This window comes from Rhyacophila brunnea, unplaced genomic scaffold, assembly GCF_057557595.1.
Source record: "Rhyacophila brunnea isolate RB1 unplaced genomic scaffold, BYU_Rbru_1.0 scaffold_3, whole genome shotgun sequence".
In the NCBI taxonomy this organism is placed as follows: Eukaryota; Metazoa; Arthropoda; class Insecta; order Trichoptera; family Rhyacophilidae; genus Rhyacophila; species Rhyacophila brunnea.
Genome location: NW_028232965.1, coordinates 17,392,588 through 17,419,534, shown reverse-complemented (window position 1 = coordinate 17,419,534; position 26,947 = coordinate 17,392,588). Strand labels below are relative to the sequence as shown.

At 35.1% G+C, this 26,947-nt stretch overlaps 1 protein-coding gene across 1 annotated transcript; it reads right to left on the bottom strand.

Annotated features, from left to right (window-relative positions):
• Positions 1-205: 205 nt before the first annotated feature.
• Prp5 (pre-mRNA processing factor 5) lies at positions 206-24,032 on the bottom strand. The gene is made up of 18 exons (XM_085952967.1): positions 23,885-24,032; positions 23,618-23,791; positions 23,373-23,532; positions 22,469-22,658; positions 21,716-21,810; positions 19,423-19,558; positions 14,533-14,702; positions 14,234-14,448; positions 13,905-14,139; positions 10,062-10,223; positions 9,821-9,940; positions 9,519-9,726; positions 8,616-8,778; positions 7,865-8,076; positions 3,552-3,715; positions 3,119-3,346; positions 1,838-2,068; positions 206-868 (listed from the first exon to the last, which is right to left on the bottom strand). The coding sequence occupies exons 1-18, from the start codon at positions 23,896-23,898 to the stop codon at positions 626-628; spliced, it is 3,120 nt and encodes a 1,039-aa protein (XP_085809093.1). The 5' UTR covers positions 23,899-24,032; the 3' UTR covers positions 206-625.
• Positions 24,033-26,947: the final 2,915 nt, after the last annotated feature.

The following is a 26,947-nucleotide window of genomic DNA, read 5'->3' as shown; positions in this document are numbered from 1 at the left end:
CACCACCACTGTACTAAACAATCTATCCCATAAATAACTCATTTTTGCCAAAATGTATATGACGTGTTGTCGTTACAATTATTATGTAGTTGGAATAAGGCCGTCGATATGCTACCAAGTGAATAAATAATTAAACGATAATAAGGCTACAAATGAAGAACGGATATTTAGGATCCATTTTAGAGGTACAAAAAAAAACACAATATACACTGAGAATTTGTTTATTCAAAATAAATAAAACATGATTACCTACCACCACTATTGTGTAGTTTTCTACCAACTTATGGGGCAAAAGAATTAATTTAATATAATTGTCATAATCATTATATTATGTAAGTAATCAAAATGTAACATTATTTGATAACTATTTCCAATTCAATCATGGCTGCAGAGGTCTTAGCAATGATCTGCGGAACCACAAATTCCACTAATCTTTCATGCACATACCTATCCCCGACAGACGCTTTCGCCCTTTACACTAGATACAGAGCTATGAAATCGCAGCCGTGCAATATTAGTTTTGTTTTACATTTAAAATTATCCAGATAACAAATTGAATATATCTGTGTAGGTATTATAAACTTTAAAAGTTCACAGACAAAATACTAAGTAAATTAAAATGAATTTATAAAACTTTGTATCGAGCTTTATTAATAGAATGATGAGTGGATGTTTGTAACTTGAGTAGTTCTTCTTTGATGAGTCGGGTTATTTCCGATTTAGCCTTGGTGACGGCCAACTCTTGGGAGCTCTCGATTGCTAGATAAAGTTTTCTCTCCCCTTCTGGAGGCGCTTTGCCTGGCATCACATAAGTACCCCGGACTGTGATTCCGGCCTCTGAGTATTCACTGATGAGAGCCAAAGCCTCCTGTAATAGAAAAAAAACATATTAATTTAATAAAATAATAATCTCTTCAATATTAATTTAAAAAAAAAAATAATAAAGCTTATCTCCAGAAAAATTGCCGTATTCTAAAATCTTTGATTTGGGATAATAGTGATTACACATGTCGTGCCTGCTCAAAACTCATGTGATACATGAAACGTGTCATCCTTTACTAGTGTCATCCATTATCAAAATTAAAAAATGAATTTTGGCTAACATGTAGATTGTAGACCAATGTATGACATATAAATGTAGCATTATCATTGTAATGCTCTTTTTCGATTTTTTTTTTATTGAGGAAGTTTTCGATAAAAAATTCTAGGGAAATTATTGGACAGTACAAAGTATTCAATTAAAGAGAGCGTAAACATCATGCAAATATGTGAACATACGATCTTTTAAACAATTTCATAGACACATCATTAAAATGATATCTTTGACCTGTAAAAGTCACCTTACTGATTTGTTTTTGACGGTAAAACTAATCAGCCGTTGATATAAATATAGTGATATCACTTTAAAATATGTGAAAAAAAATGATAATTGGGTTTTACCTACTATAATAATATAATACGATACATACACTATTTTTTACCTACATAATTCAGGTTTAATTATTTAGAAAAAAGTGTATTATGTTATGACATTAGAGCTATTGGCTAATGCGCTATAATACATAATTAGTTACAGATAACACCAGGTAACAAAACAAGGAAGTAGAAGGGAAAATATGAATATTATGTAATATTAAAAAATTGTAATGAATGATGTAATAAATTTTTAATCAACAATATGACATTACATAATATTATATTGTGATACATATTAGCAAAAATTCATCACTTTTAGTAATGTGAATTCTTAACGACTATAGTACAACAAACACCTGTATTTAGGTTTCAGGCAGGACCTTGCATAGCGTTTACAGATGTAGAGATAAAAAACACTGGCCTTGCTGGTGACACGCCACCTAGCCTGCTGCGGGAAGTCGTTGATCTCCAGCTCCTGCTCGTACTTGCGGAAGGTCTCTTCGGCAAGGGGCGTGGCGGGGGCGTTGGAATTGTTTCCGTCCGGCCCGACTGTCCCGCTCGTTCCGTTTCCACCGGTAGCGCCCTCCTCACGCGGCTGATAGTTCAATCGTGTGTTCAACTTAGCGGCTAACTGCTCCGCAACTGTCTTTGCCTATAAAAATATGGTAAATAATATTTTTACGACATTCATTTAGAGTTTAATTGCCATACGTATGGTCAAGGAAAGGTGCATTTTTATGCTGTCGCTTATCACTGTATATATATATTCATTGTTATACTATGCCATTGACTGCGGACAAGGTTATAAGGTATCCTACGAAATGTTGTAAAACTTCAGTCTTCATTATTCATAAATATCATTCCAGCAAAAGAAATGGCGTATTTCAAAAAAATACTACCTTATTCTTATCAATAATTATTATAAAACAATCATTATTCGTAGGATGTTTATCACATTTGAATGGTCAAAGACATAGCTTATAATCAGTATCTTTAGAATTATCGTCAAATGTGTTAATCGTGCCCATTTTTTGAATAATAAAATGCGTAATTGGGATCACAGGAGATTATAAATATAATTTTTTATCGTAAATATTTCACTATGTAATGTTAACAACACTTTTACTAATGTAAAAATTAAAAAATTTGTAAATCAAAAAATCTGCACACCACTGCACATGGATGTATTGAAATATGACTATATTCTAAAACATTAGATCGAGAGGTTTAAAAGAATACTATTTTATGTAATAAAAATACTTTATGCAGTCATCAAACGTTTAAAATAAATATAAAGGATAACAAGGCTTCAAAATTATATAAATAGATTATCTACAACGTTTAAGGAATGTGCAGGCTTATGCTCTGAAAATACCATAAAACTCCATGTTCTACGCATGTGGGCCCTTAAACGCCGGCTTTATATTTACATACATTTAGATATGACGCATACATACGTGATGAAAAAGTGGTGCCATTTTTCAGGGCTTAAACGTATGCCACCATTGTTTTAAAGCATTTGACGTGCTTCTAAAAAACATTAACGTGTAAGGAGACATAATATTTGAAGACTTCTAACCTCTTTGTCTACCCAATGAACAAACAGTACACATAATATCACACACGTAATGTTTAAACATGACCATGAGAGTACTTATTAGACATTTTTTTTTGTTTAATTAAAAGTTGTTTGGGTAATTACAGTGATATAGGTGTGTGCCTGCGGTGCCCCCTTGAGAATAGCCTCGGCAGCTTGCTGTGTGGCTCCTTTGTGCTCTGCGCCCAGGTTGCGCTGCAGATGAATTCGAGAGGCCAGCCGCTTGGCCAGCTCCAGTTTCACTCCCCCACCGCTTGCCCCAGCCGCCCCCGACTGGGCGCCACTGCCCGCGCTGCTTCCGCTAGCCTGCACTCCACCCACAGCACTCGCCGGCTGCAATTTTAAAACATCATAAACATTATTACATATATGGCTATATTTGAATTAGTTATAAGTTGTCGGACCAGCAACAGGCCCGAAATTAATAAAATTAAAATTTTGTCACAGTTAATTATTAAAATATTTAGCTTCATTTTCGCCAAAAAACACCCTTTTCGCTAAGCAGACTTGAATGCATTAACATTGTTATATTGTGCACCTTGACTTCCTTGACTATTCGCTTGGCAGCAAAGATAGTCTCGATGTGCTGATCCAAATCTCCTTCCACATCTTCATCATCAGAATCCTGCAGACCAAGAGCAGCTTTCTGAAACTTCTTGCGCTCATTTGCCGCCATCGCTTCCGATTCATCAAATTTGAACCCTGTGAACATAAAATGATATAAATAATCATTATTGGTTGAATATTTAGACAATACATAAGCAACAGGAATTCTTGGAAGCGGTGGTGTCCATATGAGATGTCTGTTACAAATCCAAAAACAGTAAGCAACACAAATGATCAAAATCTAACAAAAAATAAATACATATTCTATGTCTTACAGAGACCCGATTATTTATATATAATATTACTAGCTGACCCAGCGAACTTCGTACCGCCTCTGAATCAAGAAATCTTATGTTAACTTATTAGCTGAATTTAATTCAGTTTTTATGAATACTCAAAATTAATTAAGTTCAATAAATGTGCAAAAATCAAATCAAAATGAAAAGTATTTTAATTACATTGAAATGAATGTAATTCACGTGGCAGCAAGGCATTTGCTTTGTTAAAGCGAATAAATATGATTCGCGTAGCATAATTGCACTACTTTCTGTTAAACTATTTGGTGGATGGGTTGCACTCGGGTCGATTCCCTTCATTGAAGAAGTGAGAGAAACATTCATTTTCTAGATTCAGGCCACAAACACTCAAGGGTTGGCCTTGTGATTTGTTGATCGTGGTTAGCAATGATGTTCGGGAACACTTTGTTGATGAGGTCGTCCTTTGTTGAGACGAAATTGCAAAAATTCAGCGGAAACGAAATCAATCGATTTGATTCATCGACAGGAACACGGCTGTTACCGATAGTCAGCAATTGCTTGTAGAAATCTTCGACAGATGGATCGTTTAGCAATGCAACACATGTTTGTCGTCAGCTGAAGTCTCTTCACATAGCGCCACAGAGTCGATGATTTGAGGCAAGGGTTTATTTCATCGGCAGCGGTCGATCTTGGAATGACTGGTAGTGTTTGGCGGAAATCGCCAGATAGTAGAATCACTGCGCCTCGAAAACATCTTGATCGCAGATCTTTCATAGTTCGATTGAGTGCTTCCAATGCGCGTTTGTGCGCCATTGTGCATTCATGCCAGGTGATGATTTTATTTGCTTCCAAACCTTTGGCCATTGCTGAGTGTTTCGCAATGTTGCATGTCGGTTTTTGAGTCATTTGAAGGTTTAACGGCAATTTCAACGCTGAATGAGCCGTTCAGCATCCTTCTAGCAACGTGGCCACGATCCCGGAAGAAGCAACTGCTACATCAATTTCGGATCTCGCACGAACAGTGGCGAAATCATGAACATGAGGAATATCTTTCCAGTTCTACCGGGCGCATCGAGGAAAAATAAGCCACCATTTTCATCATCAATTGCCTTCATTAACGTATCGTACACTTCCTTCTGTTGGGGGTTCAACAGTGGTACATTCGTTCGAACTGATTGGTTCAATGCATCTCAATCATATTCACGTTCACGTTCCAATTCTAGATTGAGAGAGTCGTTTATTCCACGATGTGGCGTTGGCATTCCTAACTTGATTAACAAACTGCCGCACATGAGGTAACACATGTCTTCGATCAAAAGCAAAGCCTGGTTATGTATCTACTCATTCACCCCGAGATCAGGATTCCCTGAACTGACATGAATTCAATGTAAAATGTCTTCTGACATGTCATCCTTGTGCTTGTTTCACAGTTTAGGTGGATTCGATGGGAAGCATGTCGAAATAATGATAGCAAATAATGTGCGTGTCTGACTTGGAGATGCAGAAACAATAATTACTTCAGCGATTGTCATGTCCCAATGAGTATCGTTTTCAAGTAAATTGAGCCGTTGACATGCAGCACGAAATATTGGGCACACTACACCATTGACAGTTTGAAGTGATTCAAATGATGTCGGCCCACGAACATTCACCGGCAACAACCGCAAGTAGAAGCATTCGTCATTCTTCGGATGAACTGTGTAAATGCGTCCAAGAGCATCAGCAAAACGCACATCCGTATGATCAGGAACTGCATCGCCTTGCTTCCGACATTGAAATGTCTTCGATGAAGCGTTCCAAGTGTAATAACGTGGCATCTCAGAGTAGAGCAACGTTCGTGCAAACGGATCGCTTTGGCAAATCGAAAAGAAACTGGTCAATGTTGTCGCTGGAGGTGTTTCAGCACGTTCAACAACATTCTATGCGTTGAAATAAATTCATTGGCCATTCTCCAGATGCACCGCCAAATGTACAACGGTGTGATGACGTTCATGAATGGGGAATGAGAAAATATGCCAAATCGCTTCATTGCAGCTCACATATCGACTAACTTGATAGTGCGTGATTTTATCGTTGGTATTGGGAGTTTGAACACCAAAAACCGCTATATCGCTGCCTTTGGTGACATATTTGCAGATGTATTTGATGGACTACACTGAATTGCAATACTCCACGTTGCAATGCGCCTTGAATGTTTTGGAAAGAAGTGGCAAATACGGAACAATCCAAGTGTTGTCGACCACGATATCGTTTCCTTTCATTTTCGTTGTGATAGTTCTACCGTTATCATCGGAGGATCGACGCCGATATGGTGGATAACCATCGTTCGCAGTGATAGTCTCTGCTGTCAAATTTTGTGGATAACGCTTGTAACACTTGCCGTTGACCATGCACGGTGATTGGGGGTTGATGGCGCCACACGGTCCGTGAATCATGTTAGTAATTCCAACATCATGCAGGTTTGGATCGGTTTGGGGATCAGGAATCTCGTCACATATGATGTTATCTATTTGGTCTTGTCGAATTCTTTCAACTAAGCAAATAAGAATGTGTGCATGCGGTAAGCCTCGTTTTTGCCATTCAATCGAATACATCCAGCATCGAGTATCCCCAAAGACGCGATGATTAACAATGTAGTTCATCAGCGACAGGATTTTTTGTTTGAAGACACGTGCGGTGATGTCATGCTGATCATTTATTTTGATGTTTGTCCGGGGGCAGCAATTGAACAATTTCTATCCATTTCGGATTGCACGTAAAGGTGATGAATACATCTGGACGACCGTAATGACGAACATAATATTATGTCATTGCATATTGCGCATATTCATGCATATGACGCGGGCTGCCAATGTACGTCGCCAGTAGAATAGTCAATTAGGTACATTAGCTGCATCTCTTTCGGTGCTGATTGCATCGCGTAAATGAATATACTCCTCCCAACGCAGTTTGGCTTGGTTCAACCGAATGACAGTGAAGCGCTCCGTCTCGATTTTGACGTACAAAACGAACAACAAACGACAAACAAATGACGAACAAAAAAATCATCGAAATCACTCAATCAGTTCTCGAGATATCATCAAAAAAGCCGTTCCATACGAAATGTATGAGAAAATGAATTTTCTTCACAATTTTTTTCCGTGATTTTTTCGATGTTTTAATAGTTATTCTGGCTTATTCGGGGCGGAGACAAATCAATGATCATAAAAATCGGTCCAGCCGTTCTTGAGCTATAAATGGTGTAACAGGTATCGTTTTCAAGCAAATTGAGCTGTTGACATGAAGCATGAAATGTTGGGCACACCACACCATTGACAGTTAGACATTTCGACTATCATTCTTTCTTTTGTTTATTTGTTTATTGTTTCTGTCATGTATCAGAGATGCCGTTGAATACGGATTTGAATTTTTTGTGATATTCTTTTATTTTCGAATGCGTGAGCTTCATCGTTCAAATTATTAGTCAAAAGCCGTTCCATACAAAATATATGAGAAAATGAATTTTCTTCATAATTCATTTTTTCCGTGACTTATCCGATGTTTTAATAGTTATTCTGCTATTCGGGGCGGAGACAAATCCAACAAATCAAAGATCATAAAAATCGGTCCAGCCGTTCTTGAGTTATAAATGGTGTAACTAACCCGACTTTGTTTGATATACATAGATTTATAATATCTCCAATTATATTCTTCCGGTTGACTAATATTTGAGAGCTGCTCGGCAAATCATTTCGAAACACTGACATATTGATGCAACAATACATTCTCACACTTGCGTTAAGTGTTGCGGAATTACGTATGTCTCACTCAGCAGTGAGCCGATTATCTACTATCCCTACAAAAAAAATCATATTTCCTGAAATAAGAATCTTTGCTAGTGGTTATGCAATAGCATAATTTTCTTATTCAGAGCCACTATAAACAAAGCATGGCAGAGTTGATGATAGTCTATCTTTGGTAGAGGACAACATGACAAAGCGATCATTACCTTTTCCGCTGAAACCTCCACCGGTGTGAACCTTTTTACCATCCTGTTCCTGTTTGGTTTTATAAGTATCCCAAAGTTGTTTGAGAGCGGGTGGCGGCACTTCTCCGGCACAATCGAAAGCTCGTATTACATCGCCAGCATACCGCCCTTGGTCTGGTGTTACGAACGTCCATGCAAAACCTTTATTACCAGCTCTTCCTGTTCGCCCACACCTACAGAAAGCATACATAAAAGATGTCAGTCATCCATGGCGGATTTAATCAGTCAGGACGCCATAAAAATAATACTTAATTAAATTTTAAACAACATTTAACTACCTAAAAATAGTAAATGATGCGATAAGCCAAATTTCACTTATTATTAATTTCTTAAATGGACAATATTTTTTTTGTAATATTAAAATATAATTAATGAAAAAAGTTATAAAACAAAAATGGTACATTCTTTTAATCAGTGAAGAAAATAGTTAGATAATATGTGAAATTTCCGGAGACAATAATCCTTGCTATGCTGTATTTAGTGTGCAAACTTTATTGTAGAATTTTAGAAATTATTTACTAATCAATCATAATTTGATTCATATTTTTTGAAATGCTTATATTTTGGGACATGCCCTACTTCTGCACGCAGTGTAACTGAATGTAATAGTACTCACCAGAATACAAAAATAATTAATTCGGGTATAAAATACAAATTTTTCAATCGGTAACAAGTCAAACAGCATTGGAAGCATTAAATCAAGTAAAATTACCTGTGTACATAATCCTCGTAGTGATTAGGGCAATCATAATTGACTACAAGAACGAGTTGTTTGACATCTAACCCCCTCGCTGCCACGGATGTCGCCACAAGTAATTTCACTTTACCAGATTTGAAATCTACAATAGTGGAGTCGCGATCAAACTGATCAATACCTATAATGTAAGCAATATAAAAAAAATTATAGTGTACAGTACTCTCTCAGTAATCCGCCACAACAAAAACCAGACAAGTGTCCAATTAATGAAAGCGGCGGATTATAGTGCATACATACAAAATGTGCTAAAAATTAAAACAGGTATTTCGTAAAAATTGTTTTTTTGAGAATTTGTACTAGCAAATTACGGTTTTATTTATAATCAAAATCAAGTATTTACTAAATTATACATATTTATAAACTAAGTTTATTCATTTAACACAACCAGTTGTTCAGTGAGGCAGATATTCTTGAATGGCTTTGGATTCCTGGCTTTCCCTATTACCAAAAGCTTCAGTTTGTGTGTCCCGGTTGCATTGGAACACGGCATAATTGTGATGCGGTCCTTGGGCACTTTCCTCCCTGGTTATTTCGTGATGAACGTACGAAGGAGAAGTTTCCAAAATAAACCCGTCTCATCTGCGTTGTATACTTGTACACGGCGAACTACTGAATTCAACAATCGGATACCAGCGAATTATAGAGCTTGATTTTGTGCTTTCAACTAGTAAAAATAACGGCGGATTATAGTAGTTGTCGGATAATCAAGCGGCGGATTATGTACTATTGTACTGTAATACATTTATACCATATGCCTAATAAGATTCTACCAGGTGGTGTTTTATTCATTCAACACCCCTGATAAGTTTAGTATTAAATAATGTTTGATAGCATGTAATACAAATAAATATTTCTTGCCTCCGTGTAAACTCATGCAATTGTATGAGGCCTTCATAAGATCTTTCAGGAGAATGTCTGCATTTTCTTGTTTATCAACGAATACAATGATGCTTCCTGTTGATTGGTAAATACCGAGGAGTTCTAAAAGTTTGAAGAATTTGGCTTCATCTTCTAAGACTGCAACATGCTGTTCAACTTCCTTACATACCACACTTCTGCCGCCTACCTATAATAAGACGAAACAATACAATTAAATGAATCAAATGTATTTTAACGTTACTCAATAGAAGGTAAATAAAACATTGGCTTTAGCAAAATACCTGAACTTCAATGGGTTTATGAAGTATCCTTCTGGCCAAAGCTTCCATTTGCCGTGGAAACGTTGCACTGAACATGACGGTTTGTCTATCAGGTCTTACATTTTCTATTATACGCATTACCTAAAATAAAAAAAAAACAAAATTAGGAAACATCAACCGTAAACAAACTACATATTTTTACAATAAAATAACTATCCTAAATAAGCCACAACCTTACGGCTCAATAAATTATTATAATCACCTGTGGTTCAAATCCCATGTCAAACATTCGGTCAGCTTCGTCGAGCACAATATAAGTGACCCTTCTGAGGTTTGTCACCTTTCCACCATTGGCAGCCAACATGTCGATCATTCTTCCCGGAGTGCATACTATTATTTCACCTCCGCGTTTCAATTCCGCTATCTAAAAATCAACATAAAATATACATATATAGTAAATAACAAATTTCTCCATAAAAATTATAAAGCAATAAAATATTGTCTTAGGTTATATCTCAGTTGTAGTGAAATTGTTGTAGGAGAAACCAAGTTTTAAACTATCTTTTCTCTCATATTATAGACTTAGAAGAGCATGCATAGAACATCAAACTACCTTCAATCTAAATAATGCCAATTTGCACACATGAACGTAAATACTAGTGGTATCACATCGTTGTTAGTTAGTGACATCACATGTCAGTATTATGACCGATTTTTTAAATATTTATCCCCTTATAATTTAAAAAAAATGAAATTGTCAAGAAGTGTGGAATTAGTGTCTGAACTGCACAGTATAAATTGAATAATTATAAATGAATAGTTAATATAAACTACAAATAATTTCTTTATTACTTGTCAGTATTTTTATAATACGAGGGTGGGTCAATAATTCCTTAGAAAAAAGCATTAAAACAGTTTTTATTTTTGTATTTTTTTTTTATTTCTCAACATAATCTCCTTGGAGCTCAATACACTTGGTTAGACGTTTCTCAATTTTTTTTAAACCGTCAGAAAAATAAGTTTTCGGAAGGTCCTCAAAATAAGCATTTGTCCGATCGATGACTTCTTCATTTGAAAAAAAACGTTGTCCACTTAGCCATTTTTTTAAGTTTGGGAAAAGGAAAAAGTCACTGGGGGCTAAATCTGGCGAATACGGTGGGTGGTCGACCAATTCGAACTTCAATTCTTCAATTTTAGCCATTGATCGTAAACATGTGTAAACACGGGCATTGTCCTGATGAAAGAGGATTTTTTTCCTGTTTAAATGAGGCCGTTTTTCTTCAATTTTGTTTTTTAGCTGGTCCAATAAAGATGCATAATAATCCCCTGTTATTGTTTTTCCTTTTTCCAAATAGTCAACGAAAATAATTCCACGTGCATCCCAAAATACAGTAGCCATAACCTTACCAGCTGATTTTACGGTTTTCGCCTTCTTTGGACATGGTTCGCCTTTCGCAATCCACTGCTTTGACTGTTCTTTCGTCTCGGGAGTATAGTGGTGTATCCATGTTTCATTTACAGTCACAAAGCGACGAAAAAATTCATCCGGATTGCGTTGCACGAGCGACAACAGGGCTTTAGAGGCCACCACCCTATTGCGTTTATTGTCGACTGTGAGCAAACGCGGCACCCATCTTGCAGAAACTTTTTTCATGCCCAATTTGTCATGTAAAATAGAAATGACGCTACCTTTTGAGATCCCTGTAACCTCAATTATCTCACTCAACTTTAATCTTCGGTCACTTAACACCATATCGTGGATTTTATTGATCATTTCTGGTGCAGTCACCTCTACAGGACGTCCTGAGCGTGGTTCATCCTTTGTTGATGTACGACCACGTTTAAATTCATTTAACCAGTTATAAATAGTTGCAAGTGAAGGAGCAGATATGCCGTGAACTAAATCCAACTCATTTTTTTATTTCCTTTGCTGTTAACCCTTTTATATTAAAATGTTTAATAACAGCTTTAAACTCAATTTTCTCCATTTTCCATTTTTCCATTTTCCACAAGCAAATTTTTTTTTTAAATGTACGAGAAACACACAACAACCCGACCAATCTGATTGAAACTTCGCAGCATACTGAATCGGTAGTGCCGCTGCATGAAAACAAACCGCTTACAGTACTAGTCACGCCACCTGTCGGCTTTTCTAAGGACTTATTGACCCACCCTCGTAGAATTGAACATTGGATTAAGTATTCCCAATAAGTATTTATTAAGTAATCAAATGGCCTCAAATGGCCACACGGTTTTGCTTTCCGCAGCTAACTTCACGTAAGTACCTATATTATCTATGGCTAACTTCATTTCTGCTATGAGATAGCTGACGTGGAATTGACAGGAAATGAAAAGGGTTTTTAAAATTCAATTAAACCCTGCCTAAACCAAACCATAATAGTTTAGGTTAGAAAAAATAGTGTACACTATCTGTCATATTTATTCGTGTTCGTTGAATTAAGAATACATATTACAGATTGCATCGGTTAGTAGTTTCTTAGTTCAATGAAAACAAATATGTTTGACTGACAAAGTTTAACGCTTCAGTTAACAACCTACCTACACCCTTCGCCACTAGGTTATAGGTACGAGGGTGGGTCAATAAGTCCTTAGAAAAGCCGACAGGTGGCGCGACTAGTACTGTAAGCGGTTTGTTTTCATGCAGCGGCACTACCGATTCAGTATGCTGCGAAGTTTCAATCAGATTGGTCGGGTTGTTGTGTGTTTCTCGTACATTTAAAAAAAAAATTTGCTTGTGGAAAATGGAAAATGGAGAAAATTGAGTTTAGAGCTGTTATTAAACATTTTAATATAAAAGGGTTAACAGCAAAGGAAATAAAAAATGAGTTGGATTTAGTTCACGGCATATCTGCTCCTTCACTTGCAACTATTTATAACTGGTTAAATGAATTTAAACGTGGTCGTACATCAACAAAGGATGAACCACGCTCAGGACGTCCTGTAGAGGTGACTACACCAGAAATGATCAATAAAATCCACGATATGGTGTTAAGTGACCGAAGATTAAAGTTGAGTGAGATAATTGAGGTTACAGGGATCTCAAAAGGTAGCGTCATTTCTATTTTACATGACAAATTGGGCATGAAAAATATTTCTGCAAGATGGGTGCCGCGTTTGCTCACAGTCGACAATAAACGCAATAGGGTGGTGGCCTCTAAAGCCCTGTTGTCGCTCATGCAACGCAATCCGGATGAATTTTTTCGTCGCTTTGTGACTGTAGATGAAACATGGATACACCACTATACTCCCGAGACGAAAGAACAGTCAAAGCAGTGGATTGCGAAGGCAAACCATGTCCAAAGAAGGCGAAAACCGTAAAATCAGCTGGTAAGGTTATGGCTACTGTATTTTGGGATGCACGTGAAATTATTTTCGTTGACTATTTGGAAAAAGAAAAAAAAATAACAGGGGATTATTATGCATCTTTATTGGACCAGCTAAAAAACAAAATTGAAGAAAAACGGCCTCATTTAAACAGGAAAAAAATCCTCTTTCATCAGGACAATGCCCGTGTTCACACATGTTTACGATCAATGGCTAAAATTGAAGAATTGAAGTTCGAATTGGTCGACCACCCACCGTATTCGCCAGATTTAGCCCCCAGTGACTTTTTCCTTTTCCCAAACTTAAAAAAAATGGCTAAGTGGACAACGTTTTTTTTCAAATGAAGAAGTCATCGATCGGACAAATGCTTATTTTGAGGACCTTCCGAAAACTTATTTTTCTGACGGTTTAAAAAATATTGAGAAACGTCTAACCAAGTGTATTGAGCTCCAAGGAGATTATGTTGAGAAATAAAAAAAAAATACAAAAATAAAAACTGTTTTAATGCTTTTTTCTAAGGAATTATTGACCCACCCTCGTACCTTAATACGGCCTCCTAACATAGAAGGGTTAGCCACCCCTGCAATAAACTGTGTTTGAGAATATGCCAATTTCTTAGCAAAAATATACCAAATAATTGGAGAAAAAGCCTGCCTTAATTAAAATATAAGTGTACAGTGTAGAATGCATATGAACTTGTAACTATCATTCATCATCTAGTTAAAAATTTAACTACAGTCTGAGAGATTCATGTCAATACCTGTTCCGATATTCCAGTCCCTCCATATACGCACACAACATGCAAATTTAGCGACTTGCAAAATCTTTTAATATCCTTTCCGATTTGCATGCAGAGTTCACGCGTCGGGGTCATGATGAGAGATATAGGGCCGTCCATCTCATCCAAGGCAGGCTGGTCTAATATATGACGAAACATTGGGAGCATGAAAGCCAATGTTTTCCCGGAACCAGTTTTAGCAATTCCTATCAGGTCTCTGAAATGTAAAAGTATTGTAATGTAAAACAACTAGTCTCCTTCTGGTCATAATCCAAAACGTTTTGGTTTAAGTTAAGTAAATAAAGACAAACCTGCCGGACATGATGGCCGGAATAGCCTGAGCCTGAATAGGTGTGGGTTTTTCGTATGCCAACTTTTTTAAAACATCCAACTCTTTCTTGCTGATCCCACACTGCGCCCAATTTTTGATCGGTTTGGGGCAACCCTTTCCCCTCACTCCAATACCTTCCAACTCTATCCTGTATGCATCTACCTCTTCTTGGGTCATTCGCGATATTTCTGGTACCTGTGAAAAATATAGGTTTTTTTCAATTTTAGAGTGGACTCATTAATAATGATTAAATCGCTTTAAGTTGCAATTTCACATTACCTCTGTATAGAATTGTTTAGTAAATGGCTGATACTCGAGAGATGAATGATCAACTTTGGCTAGATCCTTCCGTTGCCGTGAAGCAAGATTAGCAGCAGTGTCTTTAATATCTTCAGTTTCCTCTTCAGATGAATATTCAAGACCGTCTTGATTTTGCTCAATCAGTTCACCTAGTAATAAAGAAAAATGTTGTATAAGAGCACAATGCACAATCCAATTTTTCAATCTTATGGATAAGTTGCCGAAAAGTATGACTTAACTATAGACTAAAGAGTTAAGGAATCCGTAACCATAGACTAGTTTTGTTATGAACATGCCCCCTTCTATATTACCACTGACAGCTGCTGTCAAAATAAGTTCACGTGTCTATAAAACAGTCCATACACTCAAATTCATTTAACAATTTATCTCAATATGGATATTGATAGTGTTAATTCTTTTGGCATGTACATGCAGAATATGCATACACAGTTTGCAGTTATTGCGAACAATGTATGCATGGTAGAATTAGCGCAAAATGTCGAGGCTTCTTTACCAAGAAGATATGTCAGGGACATGCAGGATCCATACGCAAGATATGATGAGACGGAATTTAGATTGAATGACAGCTTGACGCTAGTATTACCATGATAAAAAAAATATCGTGCGGTGCCTGTGAAATCACGTATAATGACTGATAACGGAAACATAAGAGTATTATAATTAAATATTAATTATGTATTTAAAAAAAAAAAAAATTATGTATTTATAGTTATTGCATTTATAAAGTGTAGTTGTCATATTTTTGTCATCCTTTAACAATTAAAAAATAGTTTACCTAAACTATAGGAAAGAGAAATTTTAAATATGGTATTATTTTCAATAGAAAAAGCAAACGAAGCTTTTAAGATGAGGTGAACCATAGACAACATGATCATAACTAAGGACGGTGTTTCTGCATAGTGTTTTGTGCTTAGGAAATTTTAGTTATGACAAATGGTTCTGCATTCCGCTCTTAGAGTACAATTTGTATATTGTGGCCGACACTACATACAGTGCTTTAAAATGTCGGCCACATTATACAAGTTACACCATACTTTTGAATGGTATCTCATTTAAAGGTAATTCATAATTTCCAATCCGGTCCTTGCAGTTATAGTGGTATTGTTTGATAGCAAACAGTTTCAATAAACACGCGAACCGCCTATGGTGGCACTGTACAATGAATAACGTTTATATCCGATATTTTTTCATATACCGCATACGATTCGCCATATTTCTTTTAACGTACAGCAGAATGATGTCTTCGTCGCTTAAGACCTTCTAATCCTTTAATTGACTAACGGATTCGATTATTTTTATTCAAATATCGTAATGTAGGCATTGGCGCACTTTTTTCCGGAGAGAAAACAATAATCTTGGTACAATTCACTACGTATATTATCTTTCAACAGCAGCGTACGCCACTGTCCGCCATTTCATAGATAACGTGATATTCCAAATTTGATTTTTTAAAATACTTCTTTGTGGCTATTCACTCAATCTTTTTTTATTGAATAATTACCAAGGCTACTAATTTCCATAGATCAGAATATAGTCATATTAAACTAACAAAGTTGCCATTGCAAACAATGAAAGAAATTAATACGAATTGTTATAGTCATCAAAATGTGTGATATTGTATAATATCTACCTATTTTTATCATCCCTATCATCATCAATCTTGACCTATCCACTGCTGGATGAAGGCCTCCTCAGCCTTATTCTACTCCTTACTTACACATGAATTGTTATATTTATCAAAATCAGTGATATTATATTATTATCTACCTATCTATATAAAATGCCATTATTATCACGAGCCTCAATAAATCCACTGCTGGATGAAGGCCTCTCTACGTTGATTGTATTCTTGACAATATTGAATTTCTATATTTATTAGAAATGCTTATGTTATTTATCTACATATTTATATTGTCACCATCATCATCAATCCACTGCTGGATGAAGGGTTCCGCAACGTGATCCTACTACTATCGGTTGAACGAATTTGTGGTATTATACCTACTTATATCATCCTTATCATTATCGACCTGAACCAATCCGCTGCTGGACAAAGACCTCCCTAGCCTGATTCTATTCCTTTCTGCCATTTGAATTGCTGTATTTATGAAAATCTGTGATATTATATTTATCTACATATTTATATAGTCATCATCATCAACCAGGATCAATCCACTGCTGGATGAAGGGTTCCACAACCTGATTCAACTACTAGCGGTTATACAATTTTGTGATATTATACCTATTTCTATCATCCTCATCATCATCGACCTGAACAATTCCACTGCTGGATAAAGGCCTTCCTAGCTTGATTCTATTCCTTTCTGTCATTTGAATTGCTGTATTTACCAAAATCGGTGACATTATATTTACTACACATTCATATCGTCATCATCATCATCATCATCAACCAGGATCAATTCACTGCTGGATGAAGGGTTTCACAACCTGATTCTACTACTAGCGGTTAAACAAATTTGTGATATTATACCTATTTCTATCATCCTCATCATCATCGACCTGAGCAATTCCACTGCTGGATAAAGGCCTCCCTAGCTTGATTCTATTCCTTTCTGTCATTTGAATTGCTGTATTTATCAAAATCTGTGATATTATATTTATTTACATATTCATATAGTCATCATCATCAACCAGGATCAATCCACTGCTGGATGAAGGGTTCCACAACCTGATTCTACTACTAGCGGTTAAACGAATTTGTGATATTATACCTATTTCTATCATCCTTATCATTATCGATCTGAACCAATCCGCTGGTGGACAAAGACCTCCCTAGCCTGATTCTATTCCTTTCTGCCATTTGAATTGCTGTATTTATGAAAATCTGTGATATTATATTTATCTACATATTTATATAGTCATCATCATCAACCAGGATCAATCCACTGCTGGATGAAGGGTTTCACAAGCTGATTCTACTACAAGCGGTTAAACAAATTTGTGATATTATACCTATTTCTATCATCCTCATCATCATCGACCTGAGCAATTCCACTGCTGGATAAAGGCCTCCCTAGCCTGATTCTACTCCTTTCTGTCATTTGAATTGCTGTATTTATCAAAATCGGTGACATTATATTTACTACACATTCATATCATCATCATCATCCTCATCATCAACCAGAATCAATTCACTGCTGGATGAGGGGTTCCGCAATCTGATTCTTGACAGTATTAAATTTCTATATTTATTAAAAATGCTAATTTTATTTGTCTACATATTCATATCGTCATCATAATCATCATCATCAACCAGGATCAATCCACTGCTGGATGAAGGGTTCCGCAACCTGATTCTACTACTAGCGGTTAAACGATTGCTATATTTATCAAAATTGTTGATATTATATTTACCCATTCATAATATAGTTTTTATCATCATCAACCAGAATCAATCCACTGCTGGATGAAGGTTATCCCAACCTAATTCTACTCTACTTGGTCATATAAATTGCTATATTTTTTTTAATTTGTGATTTTATATACCTACCTATTTATAATACCCAAACCCTACTCAAAATAAATTTTGTTTCGATATGAATGTCCCGCACCGGAAGACTATGTTATTTAAGGTTAAATTTTAAGTTTGATTTTTTAAATATTATTCAACGGCTGCAAGCATTTATTATTTATATACTGCTAACCTTTTATTATCTAAATGGGTCCTGTGGCCGTTTAATATTCATGTTATATTGGATCGCCATTTATAATAATCACATACATTGCTTTATATTCGAATTTAAAAGATGTATAATTATTCATCATATTTAAATGCACGTGTTTTAACGAAACATTTATATAACTACACATATTTTATTCTATTAAAATGTCAGTGGTCGCAATCGGCGATTGCAAGCTGTTCTATTTGGCCTATCAGCCTGAGGTGGTGTCGGCCGATATTGTGAAGGCCAGACTCCAGAATAGACTACGCATATGACCCCAAATTTATATTGACAGTGACGACTTGAAAATCGTAAAACTGACAAATCAGCAAAATGTCAAACTGTCTTGAGGTGAATGAAAATCAATTCCGAAGGGAAAACTCTATGCATACTTCACAATAATATTAAAATCCAACACCGCCAAGCCGTCTGCAAGACCTAGCGAGACAGACTGGCGACCGTCAGCTGGCTCAGCTAGTAATATTATAATTACTGTAAAATTTTCAAACTAAAACATATGCAGAAGGAAGATGAAACACATTTAATGCAGTAATAGTCTTTATGTATGCAGCTTTTTAAATCTACCATAATCCATAGTTGGCGCTGCTGTGATAGATTATATTAAATGGTGAAAATCAAACATTTATTATCATAATATACATATTGTGAAAGTTGTTAACTAAAATTGATTTATGGAAGATGTAGCCATTATTTTATGATGCACCATTATAGTGCCCAATATATTTTTTGAAAGTTACATATTTGGTTAGTAACATAACAATATCACCTAAAAATATGTTGCATATACACAATGTTTGTTTGTAGCCAGTGAACCAGGCTTAAAGTGAAAATGTCTGTCATTTCTTTATCGTCTCGAACCTACATATCAGCCAGGTAGAGTTTCCATTAGACTTTACAAAATATTCCAACCTAGGAAAACCGGGAACTACTGAGATAGAGGATAACTCTTCTATTTCTGCAACAAATATCCGGACAATATGAGCGAACCTAGGCTGTATCTTCGTGAGATCCTTTTATTGGACTTGTGTCACCCGCAATATTTGACAAGCGTCTTCAAGCCTAACTGTTGCGTATTAGAACATGGCATTTGTATTCCATCATTCAAGAATTATAATAAAATTGAATTATATATAAGGAAACGTACCTTTATTCTTTGCTTCCACCGATTTATCATTGGCGGTCCCTGTAAGAATAACGACATCAGTACCAGTTAAAGGTTGTCCTTTAGAGCTGTCGATTTTCCCTCTCGCTTGATCTAATTTATTTACCTTACGCACTTCCTAGAAATATTTTATTTGTCATACATATTATATTATTCACAATTCCAACAGTATTATGCAATCCCCAAAAATTCCACTGCGAACTTGCCACTGGACAGTAACAAAAAACCTCTACGAGTGAATTACTTCATGATAATATAATTAATTCTATTGTAAATAACTAAATTTAAATCGCGTTTGGTTCATATTTCAGCTGTCGCCCTGGAATGCCTCAATCTCAATTTATAACATAAAAAAATTCACATTTAAGGCTTTTGCACTATGGGTAGAAAAAATGCACCATCAGTGAATTTGCCTCCTGCAGGTGAACCTTCGCCATTGACTTTTTCCTACTTTTGCCTACTATGGTAATGGTGAGTGCACTTTGAAGTGATTTTCAAAGGTTTGATATTTTACAGTCACACATCAGTGACAAAATGACATCAAAATAATTATATGTTTCTAGGCATACTTTTGAATTGAAGGGGTTATTGCAAGACAATGATATGCCACAGAAACATAGTTTGGAGATATGAGCAATTTAATGTTCTTGTTCGTTCACTAATAATTGTAACAGGAAAAATTACTATCCTCATTAAAATGTTCGCTATATCTCACATCTAATGTATTCTGTTTGGAGCAGAAGGCGTGGATGACTGACCGATATCAATTTTGACAGGCAGGCATATCATATTATTGTTATAACCATTTTTATAGCAAAATTTGAATTTGTAAGAACTACACATTGATCATAATTATTGAGACATCTGTGTATTTTTTTTAAAGTGTCTTAAGTAAAACGTGAGTCTATGCCCTGGGAATTGGTTTTATTCAAAATCAACAAATTCATAATTATGTGGCATATCATTGTCTTGCGATAACCCCTTCAATTGAGAATCAGTTAATCCAACCAATTGAACATTTCAAAGAACATTTATCATTACTAGCCCCGTGTGGCAGTCATCTTTGTAAATAGGGCATAGTGTATTCTATAATGGTACGTTTACATTTGACACTTATATTGTCATATTTATGTATGACACCATATTCACTAAGTGTAAACAGTAATTATATTTGTACCAGCCACTTATTTTGCGTGTGTCGACACTCACCTGTCACTTATTCAATCTACTTATATACGCAAATGTAAGCACCGCGTATTCGACAACTCCGAATTTGCAGCGATATATCACCGAAGTTGGACCACCGTCTACTTTTATGTCAAGTACCTGACACATTATTCGTAGTTTGACAGGTAGTGAATTGCATAGGTATATTTCTAAAACACCGGACAATCAATTATCATACACCATGAATGTATGCCCAACGTTTACGTTAATTAATGTACTGTAGCGATCTGTCAAAAATCATAGACAGTGAGAAATAAATCGGATGTGCCGTGTTCTATGGATTTTGTTCGAAAATAAAATATCGCTTGTTCTCGGCACATACGATTGATTCTGATGCACTCTGTGAAGAAAAAATGCCCTTCAAATGGTATTACCTAATTCATTTTGGCCCACACCTGCACTCGTATTACGATAATATTATATTGAATATGCAATGACGATCAAGTGCTAGATATCGCAATGTTACTGTTAATCGTTCTTCTACACTTATGGTATTTCTGAATTGTGTGTTTTGTTTTTTGGCAAAAGGTTCAATCTTGCAAACTAAAGTTCACAAATTGAGTTGGATCTTCGATTTTAAACTCTGACATTAAACAGAAGGCACCTAGTTCTTCTCGTCGCTGAATCCATTCCCGCACCCATCTAGATCATTTTTTCCTCCTTTTTGTTGCCAAAAGACTTAAAATAATAACACTCGCTGCTTTCTTTTTTACCATTCCCATATTGACAACTGACATAACGTTTTTGAGAAGTATTCGAAATAAGTGTCCGAATAAATTACAATACCATATGTAAACACCGCATATATTTATTCCAAATGTTGCCATTGAATAAAGTGTAGAGACTTTATTTCAACGAGAAGTATACGAGAATTTTATGTCAGATCCATGCAGGTGTAAACAGTAAGTGAAATTTTATGTCAGACACATAAAATAAGTATAAAGGTATAAGTGTCAGATGTAAACGTACCATAACTAAAATCGACCGTTGTAGAGTAGACCAATTATCAAATTGGATAATGGAAGAGATAAGAATTTATTTAAGATACCTGTTGGACTTCCATCATGAATGCGTCTAAAGGATCGATTTCTTCTTCCACTTCAACTTTTGGTTCTTCAACACTACCACCAGCCGCCTCCTCTCCTGTTAAAAATGGACATTGCTGTGATTTCTTGAATATTAATGGTTGTAGATAGATGTTTTCAATACATTTTACACGAGGTATTCCGAACAGATTTGTGATTAGTAGCATATTTATGATGAAGAAGGGATAGCAGGCAAATTCTTTTTGCAATGAAACCTCCAAAGAGAAAACACTATATATTTTTTTAGAATAAACGTTACTATGTACTGTTTTCTTGAAACCACAAGTTTTAAAGGCTAATTAAACAGAAAATCAAATTTCAGAAAAGTTAATTTTTCTCATAATTTGGACATTTGAGTTTAAAATTCTGCCCTTTCCAATTTTTACTCCAAAAATTTCTCATTATCTGGTATCATTGAGGCTAGAGCAAATAAATAAAAACATTGACTTGTACTACCTCAAGCAGTAAGTTGTACCCAGATAATAAGACTTCATATTTTATTAAAACAAAAAATCAATACACAAATTTATTAGGTATGCTAATTTTTTTTAGTTTATCAATGTTTTTCAACAGGCACACGCAAATGGTATCGATAGTAGGCACTGCTGAGAACCCCTATAAAAATCATCTCCATGACATATAAATTCTAGCATTCTGGAACTTATTGTTCTTGAAAAATACTACTGAGTAATAATTATTATGTAACAGCTATTCACCTTCGTCACCAGAGTCGTCTTCCAATGACCACTTCTTCATGGAGGGAACCTGAATATTGGCAGTGAGACTGCCTCTCTGCACTTCTCGTTTGGTCACTTCCAGCTCTCGTCGCCGCCTATCCACTCTCCACCTCTCAATGCGCTCGCGACGCTTTTGCATCTCAGCCTCAAGTTGCTTCTGCTCTTCTTCCTAAAATTGCCAAAATTTCAATCAACATCTCCATGACAAAGAGGTTGGATCTAAAAGTTTAGACTGTACCTATACTTCAAGGAATTTCCATAGTTTGGTTGAATTGGTAGCCACAGAATAATGAATATTTTATAAGTTGGCACAATGAAACATGGCGACACTGTTTATACCCACCACCTTGGTAAACTGCGGCAAGTATAACGTGAAGCGTGGCCGTTTCGAGAACTACAACCCTACCTAGCCTTTTTCTCTTTGTTCTCCTCGCTGTGCAATCATTTGACGTCTGTTATTTGTGCGTACTGCAAGTTCGTGTAAAGTGTTTAAACGTGTTAATAATGCAAAGTATTGAAAAGTGGTAGCAGGAGGATTAGAAGTCGTGTTATAACCTACTGCGAAGAAGAAAAAAACAAAATGAGCTCACCGGGCTTATAAATAAGAACGACGATAGAGTCGCTGCAATGATAGGTAGATATTCTTTGATATTTCAGTTTTACCATATTACTAAAAATATCCTGACAGATTGTAAAATATTGTCATCTGGTATTGTATTCGATATTCACATTCTGAACCAAAGTAGGGAGGAAAAAGTCTCCTAATACTGGCAATCCTTTCATAATATATCGCGGCGGCCATAATATAATTTTCGCTGTCTAGTTTTGTGATTGTTCATCTAAGCCAGTGTTTCAGGGATTATTTTGGCTTTATGAAGTATACCTTATCAACATTGCCCGGATCAAACTCCGAATCGTCTTCTTTGGAATGTTTTTCATTCGATTTAGAACGTTCTGTATCTTTGGGCCTCTCGGAGTCTTCGTAACGTCTCCTGGAGGATTTCGATCCGGATGGTCTCTTTTCACTTTCTCTTTTGTTATCGCTAAAATAAAACAGAATGTAATAATAAAAAAGTGTAAGGTTCCTTGACCTTCAATATATTGTGTAATGATATAAAAATTCTATACGTCTTTCGCTCCCTGCTGTGTGAACGTTTTTCACGTTTAGTTTCCCGTTCTCGGCTCCTACTGCGGCGATGTTTCGAAGACTTGGATAACCGTTCTCGGCTTCGAGATCGTCGCCTCTTACGGTCAGGGCTCAACGATTTACTATGGGAACGGCGTCTTCCCTCCCGTTCACGACTAGAAATCAAAATAAATGTGAGACATCTTAACCTATTCCATTGATACGTTTATAATCACATTTATTAAGTAGACCTGAAACATAGAACTTACCCACTCCTTGTCATTTTGATTAGTGCAGATATATCGCGTAATATATAATTGTCAGAAACACTTTCTTACTACTACTAAGAATTATTTACAAACAAGATATTTGACAATATTTTCATTCGCTTATTTATTTAATGACATGACCGCCATCATAAATAATAGACAATAATACTTTAGTCTATGGACAATACATTTGCGTGCATTTAGTTTAGAGCAGCGCCGCCAAAAAAGTATCAATACTTCAATACTTTCTTTCAATAACGATACCAATATTTTCTACGATTTATTTTTTCGAAAAAATCTCCCGCAGACAAGTAATAAGTACCTATTTTGATAGCGATTTACTTACATACTCGTATTGATACATTTTGATCAATACCTTGATTTATTTTATTTATTACGTTTCTTGGCATGTTATTATCATTATACTATGTATTATCTGAACTCCAGTTGTCCCAACAGGTACCTACTCCAACATTTAATTTAATAAAAGAACCTAGTATGTAGATAGCATTATTGTGTAGACTGTAGAAACTTTCATCGATAATATTTCTTTGACTATAGTGACATGCTCCTGGACTTCCCGTCTTATGGAGAGCCGGAATAAAGTTTCGTAGGCCTAAAAGTGTAGCTTAGCCATTTAGTCAATTAACAGAATAAGAAAGACTTATGACGTTTCACTTGGCTATCTGGATAAAAAGTAAATGTTAGATTTAGAATACTTATTATAAAGTGTACCCAGATGTAAAATGTCAAACCAATAGCTTTAATTTAAGTAAGTATAATATTAAGTTTTAAAGCATTAAAATTGTAAATAATTTTGTACGTGGAATATTGTAACAGTAATAGCTTGTAAGTCTATATAGGATTATTAATGAGTATGAAAGAGGTGGATGTAGAAGTTGCATCACGCGAGGAAGAAAGATACCATGAGATTTCTTTTGCGTGTCCATGTGGTAATCGTGCGGCCGTTTTAAAACATTTACGCGATATTAAGTTCACGAATCTCCGCGCCAAAAAGCTTAAAATTATATTATGCTAGAACAATAAAAACCCAATTTTTATAATTCAAATATGTATTTTGAAAACAGATATTTTATACAATATATAAAAAATAACGATACTAAAAAATCGAATTAACGACAAGAATATAATTATTATGTATTTCACTTCTAAAAAAAATTAAGTACCCACACATTAACTGTAATTTTGACATAGTTACACAATTTACCTGTGTATCGAAAATTAGAAATCCTAAAATTATTTTTTTATTTTCATCCAAAACTTTGGATTGCATATTTTCAATAACGCAGTCCTTCAAGTCTGGCAAGTTATATAGAATCGATATCTAATTTCTTTAAAAATCTAAACACTAATTTGTGTGGCTATTTTTTCCGCGTTTATACTACCAATCATTAAATGGGAACAACATAATTGTAGGAACATCTTCAATTTAGAGAAATCCTTCAATCTCACGTTAAACTCCGTTAGCAACGTTATGTGATTGAAATACTGACTAACCATTATATTTTGCATAATATCTTTACATTCAGACCTCATATTATCAAAAAATTTAAAATCACATTCCTTTAATTGTTGTTCATACCTCGAAAGTTTGGTTTTAAAAATGTACTGACTATTTTTCCCCTTGAAGTTGTAGATTCAATTGATATAATTTTTCTATAATATCACAGAGAAAGGCAAGTGATTAAGCAACCAAGTTTTGTCATCATTCTATGATAGAATATCATCAATTAGAATCTTCCTTGCTAACGGCCCACGTGCTCGTCGAAGGTCAAAATTGAGTTTTTATTGTATTTTCAAACCATGATCCTGGACACTCCTTAAACGTTGTAGATAATCTATTTATATAATTTTGAAGCCTTATTATCCTTTATAGTTATTTTAAACATTTGATGACTGCATATAGTATTTTTGTTACATAAAATAGTATTCTTTTAAACCTCTCGCTCTAATGTTTTAGAATATAGTCATATTTCGGTACATAACTGTGCAGTGGTGTTAAGATTTTTTACATTTATTAATTTTTAAACGCATTTATAAAACCATTAGTATGATTTATTACGAGATAATTTTTGTAAAATATTTACGATAAAAAATTATATTGATAATCTCTGTGATCCCAAATTTGACAAGAATTAGGCATTTTATTATTCAAAAAATCGGCAAGATTAACACATTTGAAGATGATTCTAAAGATACTTATTATAAGCTATGTCTTTGACCATTCAAGTGTGATAAACATTTTATGAATAATGATTGCTTTATAATAATTATTGACCTAAGAATAAGGTAGTGTTTTTTTGAAATACGCCATTTCTTTTGTTATTCCCCAGTGATTAAGCTACAACATACGGCCGTAGCCATAAATTGAAAAACTATAATTGAAGTAGGGAGTAAAATAATATTGACGCGCGTGTTTGAACATGTACCGTTTAAAAAAAATAAAAAAAATTCGGTTAGGTACATGTTCAAACACGCGCGTTAACATAATTTTACTCCCTACTTTAATTATAGTTTGTCAATTTATGGCTACGGCCGTATGTTGTAGCTTAACCACTAGGGAATGACAAAAGAAATGGCGTATTTCAAAAAAACACTACCTTATTCTTAGGTCAATAATTATTATCAAGCAATCATTATTCATAAGATGTTTATCACACTTGAATGGTCAAAGACATAACTTATAATAAGTATCTTTAGAATCATCTTCAAATGTGTTTATCTTGCCAATTTTTTGAATAATATAATGCCTAATTCTTGTCAAATTTGGGATCACAGAGATTATCAATATAATTTTTTATCGTGAATATTTTACAAAAATTATCTCGTAATAAATTATACTAATGGTTTCATAAATGCGTTTAAAAATTAATAAACGTAAAAAATCTTAACACCACTGCACAGTTATGTACCGAAATATGACTATATTCTAAAACATTAGAGCGAGAGGTTTAAAAGAATAATATTTTATGTAACAAAAATACTTTATGCAGTCATCAAATGTTTAAAATAACTATAAAGGATAATAAGGCTACAAAATTA

Excerpts from the sequence above, each read along its gene's own strand:
- Prp5 (XM_085952967.1), bottom strand. Across the intron at positions 14,449-14,532 it reads CTAAACAATTCTATACAGAG|GTACCAGAAATATCGCGAAT; the intron begins GTAATGTGAAAT and ends TATTTTTCACAG. Across the intron at positions 9,727-9,820 it reads ATAAACCCATTGAAGTTCAG|GTAGGCGGCAGAAGTGTGGT; the intron begins GTATTTTGCTAA and ends GTCTTATTATAG.